At 37.8% G+C, this 9,798-nt stretch overlaps 1 protein-coding gene across 1 annotated transcript; it reads left to right on the top strand.

Moving 5' to 3' along the window:
* The first annotated feature begins 1,664 nt into the window (after window positions 1–1,664).
* Window positions 1,665–7,616, top strand: LOC149011736 (uncharacterized). Its single transcript, XM_089162926.1, has 3 exons — window positions 1,665–1,886; window positions 1,969–2,616; window positions 6,596–7,616. Exons 1-3 carry the CDS (start codon window positions 1,745–1,747, stop codon window positions 6,961–6,963), a joined length of 1,158 nt encoding a protein of 385 aa, XP_089019052.1. The 5' UTR covers window positions 1,665–1,744; the 3' UTR covers window positions 6,964–7,616.
* Window positions 7,617–9,798: the final 2,182 nt, after the last annotated feature.

Raw genomic sequence — 9,798 nt, forward strand, 5'->3', positions numbered from 1 at the left:
TTTAATCTACGTTGATGACATTCTTGTTCTTGGGCCATCCACTATGGTGATTGATGATATATTGGTTTCTTTAGCCCATGAGTTTGCAATTAAAGACTTGGGCCCAGCCCGCTACTTCTTGGGCATCGATTTAACAGCAAATTTGGATGGGCTCTTACTTTCTCAAAGAAAGTATATTTTTGATTTACTAAAACAAACTAATATGCATGATTGTAAGCCCATCGGTTCTCCAATGAACTCTTTTGCTGCCTTGTCTCGCACCGATGGATCTCTTTTGATAGATTCAACAGAATATCGAAGTGTGGTAGGGGCTTTACAATATGCCACCCTCACACGCCCTGATATTGTGTTTTCAGTGAACAAGTTATGTCAATTTCTTGCTTGTCCTACTGATATTCATTGGATGGCTGTAAAGCGTGTCTTACGCTACTTGAAGGGTACTTTGTTTTATGGGCTTCAGCTTTATCTGTCCTCTTCCATGGATTAACATGCTTACTCTGATGCTGATTGGGCCGGCTGTATTGATGATCGAAAATCAACCGGTGGTTATCTCATTTTCTTGGGCTCCAACCTCATATCATGGCAATCTCGCAAGCAAACTGTGGTAGCCCGTTCAAGTACCGAAAGTGAGTATCGTGCTCTTGCTTTAGCTACTGTTGAAATCACTTGGATTCAGTCCTTACTTTAGGAACTTCATCTTCCCTTGATTCATGTTCCTACGCTATGGTGTGACAATATTGGGGCTGCATATCTCTCTTCCAATCCAGTTTTTCACGCGCGTACCAAGCACATTGAAATCGATTTTCATTTTGTTCGTGATAAGGTCTCTCGTGGTGATTTGTTGGTTCGTTTTGTTTCTAGCGCAGATCAGTTGGCTGATCTTCTTACAAAGCCTTTGCTTGCACCTCGATTTACAATTTTGCGTACCAAACTCAATCTCCTTGAGGGCGGGTTGAGTTTGCGGGTGGATGATAAGGGATAGACTTGTAAATTCTGTAATTGTTAGAGGACAAAGTCATAAGATCATAATGTATGTCTTACATATTGTAATTACTATATATAATAAATGTAAGATCTCAGATAATATACAATCTGAGAAAGATATTTCTAACTCCCCGGAACGAAAACGTTACCAAATGCATTGTTACTATCCATTCTTATATTCTTTGAAAACAAGAAAACACAAGAATTGTTCCTATGTACTATTACCAAACGCGTCTTTTAATGACCATTTAGCGACCCCTCATTGAATGATGAGGTCGCCTCAAATGGTGCAAATCATGCACAGTACATAATGCCACACACCACGACCATAAGAAGCACAAGACCACGGAATCAAGGAGTCGAATCGAAGCTATCTGATTTTGATGGTGCACCGAAAAGTAAAATTTTTCATCTTTTTTCGAGAAAAAGTAAAAATTGTTGGCCATTTGGAAGAGTGGACTGCCATGATGCCATTCAATGAGTACGGTTGATCTTCTTACCAAGAAAAATAAATAAAAGAAAAGGGAGGAGCATGAGCATGGTTGATTCGACTAAGGAAGGGAGTGGCAATTATGTAAAATAAAGCAAATCATAGCCCATTTTCCCTTTATGTTCCATTACGTTGAAAAAGAAGAAAGTGAGACCTGCAACTATGTTAACAAACGCTATTTCCCTAAACCCAAGACCATATTCTCATTCCTTACATCGCTTTCTCTTCTTCTTCTTCTTCTTTTCTGTCTCTCTTTGCTACAGTAGAAGAATGAAGAGACAAGAAAATCCATTATCATCATCTCGCCGGGAAAACCCACCGGAAAACCGCCAAGCCAAAAGCATTGGTTGCATGTCAGGACTCTTTCACTTCGTCAGCAAGTACCAGAAACGCAGGAAACTCCTCATTTCTGGTAATTTATCGTCTCACTTTTGTTATATCTTACGTTACTTTCAATTCCTTTATTAATTTTTGTTTTCTTCCATGTTCTTCAGATCGAAAGCGGGAGATTGACTCACACTCTTCTCCTAAAACCCCAAAGCCTTCACTAGAAGAATCAGTCGATCAGAAATCAATCAACGTGAAAGAAGAACAACCACTACCATATTTGTCAAAATGCTCTCCTCCGGAGTGCGACTTCCAGAGATTCTCTTGCGAGGCGCCAAGGAGTCAAGCATTGACAGTCGATGTAATACGTTCAAATTCCGTCAATTCACCGGAGAATCTTCGCCGCCCGCAAACACTGGTGGCGCGGCTGATGGGATTGGGTGAGATCCCAGTATCATCACCGATATCCGCCTATGAGAAACGGCAGATGCTTCTAGGAGCAGTAGAGAAATGTGACCAAGATCTCAAGGAGCTTAGAAAGATCATCGAATCTATACAGTTGTCGGAGAAGTTTCAGCTACCGTCACCGGCGGTCGACGGACTGACCAGACTAGGTGGGAGCAGAGACTCAACCAGCCCGAAAAGTGAGTTTAAAAGTCATGGACCGAAACCTCGGTCTTGGCTCCAATTGGACAGTACGGATTCGTTCGTAACCCACCGAAATAGTTCTGATTATAACGGTGAGCGGCCTAGTCCCGTGTCGGTGCTCGATGAGATCTCTTCTCCACCTTTCCTCTCCAAAAGGAAGAAAAACGGTTAGTAAACTTTTCCTGACACATTTATTTACTTATTTTTAATTCATTTGCAATAACTCATTGGATTTGCATCTTTTACTCGTGTTTTTCGTATGCCACATGTGGTGTGCCCCTTAGTGTGGTTGAACTTAAATAGGGATCTTCTATTATCTGAAGACAGACGAGATAGATTTTTCCTAACTATATAATGGTGAGTGGTTAGGGTATAGCCCCTTAGTGTGGTTGAACTTAAATACTTGTTCAACTTCCCTAGGGGGTAGGCTATAGCCTATTTAGAGTAGGGGCTATATACATTGACAAGGCAAAGCCTTCTATTGACCCCAAAAAAAAAAAGAAAAAAAAAAGGCAAGGCAAAGCCTTCTTGAATACATTATAAAAGAGCTCATAGGCTTATGGCCGCCTTCTTCCGTCACCAGGGATCCAAGTTAGTACCGACATTATCAGGTGGCACCCTCGCGGCCGGGCTGGCTTGGAGCAAGCCTTGCTATAGACTTCTCCGCTTAGCCCGCTGCCTATTGTATTGGCTTGGAAGCAAGCTATACACTAGAGGTGGAATAACGGATTCTCAATAATATACGGATCCAATGGTAAATGGACTATTAGATCAAGATATTGCTATGACGCCAAAGAGTCGGCCCATTGACACTGGCAAATGCCTCTTGATGAAAGATGCCAAGTTGTAGATTAATATAATGGCCCAATTCTTTAATATATAGAATCTTTAAAATACCATTGAAGAATTACTCAATCTTAATAACACACCAATTAGATAAAAATATCATAGGTTCCACTTTTTGAAGTCAATGACTCACAAAATAAAAAAGCACAAACATCACAAGCACATGCATGGAAGACTATAGAGGTGTTGATCTAGTAGTTTCAATCTCACTTTCAAGTGTTTTGATAGTTCTTATGTCTCGAATCCTCTTTACTATTTTGCTTCTCACATTAGACAGTTATGTGCTTTTTGACTTGGGCATGAGATTCCTACCAACTTCTGTGGATTATAGTAGGTCTCCTGTGAGGTTACGCTGATGGGTCAGTGTTTGTGTTGGTAGTTTAGAAGGCCAAAACTTGCATAGGTCAAACTCAAAGGTCTGAACATTACCGAGGCAGAGAGCACAAATGTACTACTACTGCATCCCCATCTTCACACACAAAAAAAGAAGAAGCACGAGCACATGGATGAACCAATTTCATCCGTTCCCCATCGAAACATCTACAAAGACCTTTTAATAATTAGGGTTAGACAAAAGTTGCGAACGGCGAACTGTAAAGTCGTCACCGTCTCGTGGGTTGTCTGCAAAGGTAACTGAAAATTTGCAGGACGACGAAAATTTGTCCTCCAACGGTCTGTTTGGCAAACAACATGATGGTGTAACCAAATGACAAAGACATGTTAGAATAGTATCCAACCTATCTCGCTATGAACAGGATATTATCACCGTCCGATTGACTTTTGTATTGTCATTTGATTGGCATAAAAATCCAACGGTTTAGATTATTCGGTGAGTGAGATGAATTATAGTATACTCCAACCGATGGGTCCCACGCACACTGGAGTGCATGGTCAAACCTTCAAAGACAAGAGTCTAAAAAGAAGCCGTTACAGCTTTGGAAAAGTGAAGTCCGGTTCAGCAATGTGTGTAAAGGAAATATTACAGGTGGAAAGCATGATATTAGGTGGTCCCCACTACCGAGTGATAGACGAGTGCATTATAAGTGTGGGACCGAGTCTGACGAGTCATTCAACCATCATCTTACCGTGCATGGACGAGATGATTACACTACCCAATGTCACTCTCCAATGTTTGGGTAGGTTCAAAACCTGAAGTGAGACTGTGAGACGGACCAATATGACACATGGGCCCATTTATTTTATGCATGGGCTGGGGCTGGCAGGCTTTGGATCGTTGGGACAGCAAAAAGGGTACTATAAGGTTGGAATTTTAGCTCTACCTAAAAAAAAAAAAAAGAGAGTTGGAATTTTAGCTTTTTTTGATTCTCCTACTGTGATGAATGGTATTTTTGAAGATTCAACGACTTTAATTATAAGAAAGGGAGATCAAATTGTAGAATCCTAAAAAATGCCACATATCATGATCTCAGAATATACTTGTATAGTACCAAACAAGAATTCATGGTTCGAGTTGGTAAGTATTTACCAAAGGTGATCCTAATACATTTCAATTGGTATTAGCCACCTGATTGACATTAGAGTTGGCAGTCATAAATATTTTTGTATTTGACAGAGTTCTCCGCTACCCCCCAAAAAATTTCTTTTTAAAAGTATATACTATACTCAGGCCATTTTGGTAACAATTCTCATTCTCATCTTCTAAATTTTTAATTTTTAATTTTTTTTGGGTATATTTAGTATCTTTTAAATCTTATTTTTGTTTAGGGCTTGTTTGGTTACATGAATCTGGAGATTTCAAATATCTAGAGATTTCAAATTTATAGATTTCAAATCTATGGAGTTATAATTTATAAAATTAGATGTTTGGTTGTGGAATGAAATATGAGGATTCATACTAAAAAACTATTTGATCGACGTGATTTTTGTGAATGTTCAAATGTATAGCTTTTTTGAAATCTCTGGATTTCATCCCTTACCCATAAATCTACAAATTCACGTTTTTAGTGTAAAAAAGTGAATCTCTAGATTTCATGAATCTAGAGATTTTTACAACCAAATGGGTATAATTCTCAGATTCATGATTCCAGAGATTTGAAATCTCTGGATTCATGTAACCGAACAGGCCCTTAAGAATGAAGAACTTTCAACATTCAAGAAAGACCAACGGGGTTGGTCCAAGTGGTAAGCAGCTTTGTCCGCTTAAGCAAGGTTCTGATATCGAATCCTTGTGGATGCAAAAAATTCACGCTGTGAGACTCACCCACCACAGCCAGGTGTGCGACGCGGGTTGAACACCGGTTTATAAACCAGGGTTGGCAACTAAAAAAAAAAAAAAGAAGACATTTAGTCCGTTATGGATTCGAGGTCAATAGTTCATTCTATTCAATTTTTTTTTACATATGTTGCTTAAAATTCAAATGCAAATTGAGGGTATAATAGTAAACATATATATATTTTTTAAAAGGAAAAACCTATAATTTCTCTTTTTTCTCACCCCCAAACCGTAACAAAGTATTCTCAATTTTTATAATATTTTTTATCATATTTTCATTTGGATATACCAAGCTTGTTTTTCATTCCATATTTTATTCTTTTGGACAAAAATTGTCAAACCATTTTTCATCTTTGATAAAAAAAAAAAAAAATTCTTTTATGCTTTTCTTATAAATAGAAAAAAAAGAAGTGAGAATTGATGTCAAAAAAGCCCTAGTAAGTTTATTTCTTATTTTGTCCATTATTTCTTAGTTTACAAACTATGACGTTTACTATTCCTGAATCTTCCTAGGGTTTCAAATTTTATATCAACATTCACAACTTATGGCGCAGATTTACCTAGAGCATTAAGCTGTATGGTACAAAGTAACCCCCATTTATCAGAAGATTGGGTATAGTTGGTACAAATTTTGAAATACCAGGGGAACATTTGTAAGCGTCAAGAAGTAATAGTTAACAGCTCTAGGGAGTTTGTATGTAATATGTTCAAATCTATAGATTTCAAATCTATGGAGTCATAATTTATAAAATTAAATGTTTGGTTGTGGAATGAAATTTGTGGATTCATCCTAAAAAACTATTTGATCGACATGATTTTTGTGAATGTGCAAATGTATAGCTTTTTTGAAATCTCTGGATTTCACCCCTTACCCATAAATCTACAGATTCACGTTTTTAATGTAAAATGGTGAATCTCTAGATTTCATGAATCTGAAGATTTTTGCAACCAAACGGGTATAATTCTCAGATTCATGAATCTAGAGATTTGAAATCTCTGGATTCAAGTAACCAAACAGGCCCTAAAATGATCTGATTTCTATCCTGACGTTGAAAAGCATGATGCAGGAGAACACAAGAAGTCACAAGAAAACAACATCGGCTTGACCTTTCAGAGGAGGATTATGGCCACAGAGAAGTCACTGCCAAGACCTTCTGGCCACAGAGAAGACTATGTTTGTGACTATTTTTGGTTGCCACCAAAGAAACTGGACTGCGTGTTAGGCTTATCATGCAGCAGAGCCATGATGGAAAGTGTTAATGAAGTCTGTGATGAAGTGTCTGGAGGGGAGAAAAGGGAGTTGGGGAGGATTGTTTTAGCCATACAGGATCACATATTTGCGGGATTACTTGAAGAGATTGTTGGAGAATTGAAATGTTGCTGTTTGTATCCTCCCCTCCCCTTTGAGGCATGTAGGAAAAGGTTGCGTTTCTAGGTTGGTTGGCTGCTTGTGGGTATGAAAACATTAGTGAGTAATATCTGGTTCATTCTTTCATAAGTGGTCTTTTGGTTTGATAATGGTTGGCATTGGGTTGGGTAGATTGCATTAAGCTCATCTCCAAGTGAGTATAATTCCATGGCTCCATCCGAGATGGCGAGATGTTTGCAGCACAAACCAACCATAGATATCATCTTCGGCACTCCTAAAGGAATCCAGGTCCGATAGTGTAGAGGATTCCCACGAAGCATCCACATAAATTTGGAAGGCATTGATTGAAGTTTGTTGTTGTCCTATGGGTTGTTGTTGCTCAACCGAGCTTTGCTCTTGTCCCTGCCTGTCCTCTAGTGAGTGTAAAGCCTCTATTAAACTCCAAATCACCTACAATAAGGTTACTGAAAAGTGCAAAGACCTATGGAGGCAAGGACTCATTCCTGAACATAGATATTCACTCTGGTTTTCAAATGACCCGACACATTAAACTCCACATTGTATGAACAGGACTAATGTTATTCAAGTGTTGATATCTGGATTCAATGAATTCCATGCAGTTCAACATAGTTGAGCATGACCACAATTAAACAAAAGATGCACTTCTGATTCATAAGTAGACATGCATATAAGACAGATTGGGGTATTTAAACATTTTCTTTCAAAGAGCGCCTTACTTGTGGAGACTGAAACTTTTTTTTACCTTTGGTAGGGTGTGTATGTTGCAAATTAAGTTTCTTCCAAAATGATTGCCCAGAGGATGAGGTTCCTTTTACTCCTTGCGAAAAATTAGAAGTCATTTCCACATAATATGCTGTTTTAACATTAAATTCACTATTTTTTGGTTAATTTCCACAGCCATTTGTCTTGCATTTTGAGGAGAGAATAGGCAATTGCTGAATCGCTTGTACCTCTTGTATGGAGAAGATGGATCCTAACAAGTGCTGATTCCAAGTTTTGGTGTTCCACCTTATCAATTTATTAACGCAAGTAGGTCCCCCTGGATGTGAGTGACTTGTCACATAGTGATTTGGGAGTGTTGGGATTCAAGGATCCTAGTAAATATGTGCGTCAAATCCATTTCCAACTCTTTTAATTAGACCTTTCCTTAAGATATTCCTATCCATGATTAGACTCTTCTAACCCCATGGATGTGCTTCTAACATAGGGATGGCAACCTCCTATGTGGAGGCAGTAAGTCCAAGGAGGTCCTAGGTTCGAACCTCCACTCCTACCACACCACACCTTCCTCCCTCCCCTAGGGCTGTGGGCGGTGGTAAATATTTTCTCTTCATTATTAAAGCCCACAATGCATTTGGATTCTACATTACGCATCAAGATTGTTTTGCTAAAAGAGCCTAGTTGAAAACATGCAAGTCCTAAAACCCCAGATGTCACACCCCACCCATTGATATCGGTCCAACCCGACAACCCGTGGTTACGATCTACTGTCACAAAATCCACAGTTACCCATCAATGATAATAAATGCACGTAATGATAATCAAGAGCAAGAATAATCTAAATAATTAAATAAAGGGATAATTACTATTGCCCCCCTGTACTTTGATTTTATTACTACTGTATCCCTTGTACTTTTCAAAATTACTAATTTAACCTTTAACTTTGCCTACAATTACTATTGCCCCCCTACTGTTAAGTTCCGTTAGTTTATTGATGATGTGGCATCTTTATATTTTCTCAAAAACCCCAAAATACCCTTATACTTATCTCTTTATTTATTTATCCTTTTGTCAAGTTACAGTGGTACTCTTAATTAACTATGGAGAATATATATATATATATATATATATATATATATAATTCATTTTATTCTCAAAAAAAAAAAAAAACCCACCAGATAAAGAAATAATGATTGAATAAAACTTAAATAGAAACCGAAGAGGAAGGAAAATCGAATTCAACTCAAATTGGAAACTGAATATCACCTAATATTTTCAAAATAAATGAAGTTTAGGAAGGTGGGAAACCAATTGGATTTGAATTTTTCCCATTTCATTAATTCAAAATAAATGTTAGGGTAAAATTGACATTTAATCTGGTTTTTATAAATTGGGTAGTATCGTCTTTTGATTTCTTAATTTTAATGAAGGGCAAATTAGACATTACATATTCAAACTTAACGGCTACTTAACACCGTTATAAGGAAGGGGGCACCGGTAATTTCATAAAGAACAGGGTTTTATTAGTAATAAAATCAAACTACAGGGGGGCAACAATAATTATCCCTTAAATAAAATAATTACATGAGTCTAATACTCAAAAGGAATAAATCAATGAAATAGGAATAAAACAATTATGTCCAAAAATTAATAGAGATCAGCGGAAGCAAAATTAAGTTAAGTCTGATTGTTTCTTTGCGCTCTTTTAAGTGAGGATCTTTTCCTTTAACTTTGCTATAAAGAGAGTCATCCAGCCTTCCTCAACAAACTTCTCAAAATGGCACACTATCTGCCTCCTCCTACCATCAATGGGTTCTATAAGCGCACTCCAAGCATTCGTAGGTGGCTTCGTGACATACATCTCCACTTCCCATTGGCACCTCCTTAGCTTCTTCACTAGGGTTCTCCTAGTAATAGGGAAATTCTCCCGATCCAGGATTCCCATCTGTTTAGTTTAATAATTAAACACAAAAGGAATGAGTTCTGACGAACTCAATAAGAAATACATTTCACATACATATCAACATTTTACCATAAATAACAATGTATACAAAGGATGATATGCAAATGTATGGATGTAGCTAGAATCTAACTATGCAAGTCACTAATACGATAGACATGCTTTAAGATATAACACCAGCCCTCTTCTAGGTAGGTCTA

The sequence above is a fragment of the Hakea prostrata genome, chromosome 7 (assembly GCF_041222555.1).
Source record: "Hakea prostrata isolate BN-2017 chromosome 7, UWA_Hpros_2, whole genome shotgun sequence".
NCBI lineage: Eukaryota > Viridiplantae > Streptophyta > Magnoliopsida > Proteales > Proteaceae > Hakea > Hakea prostrata.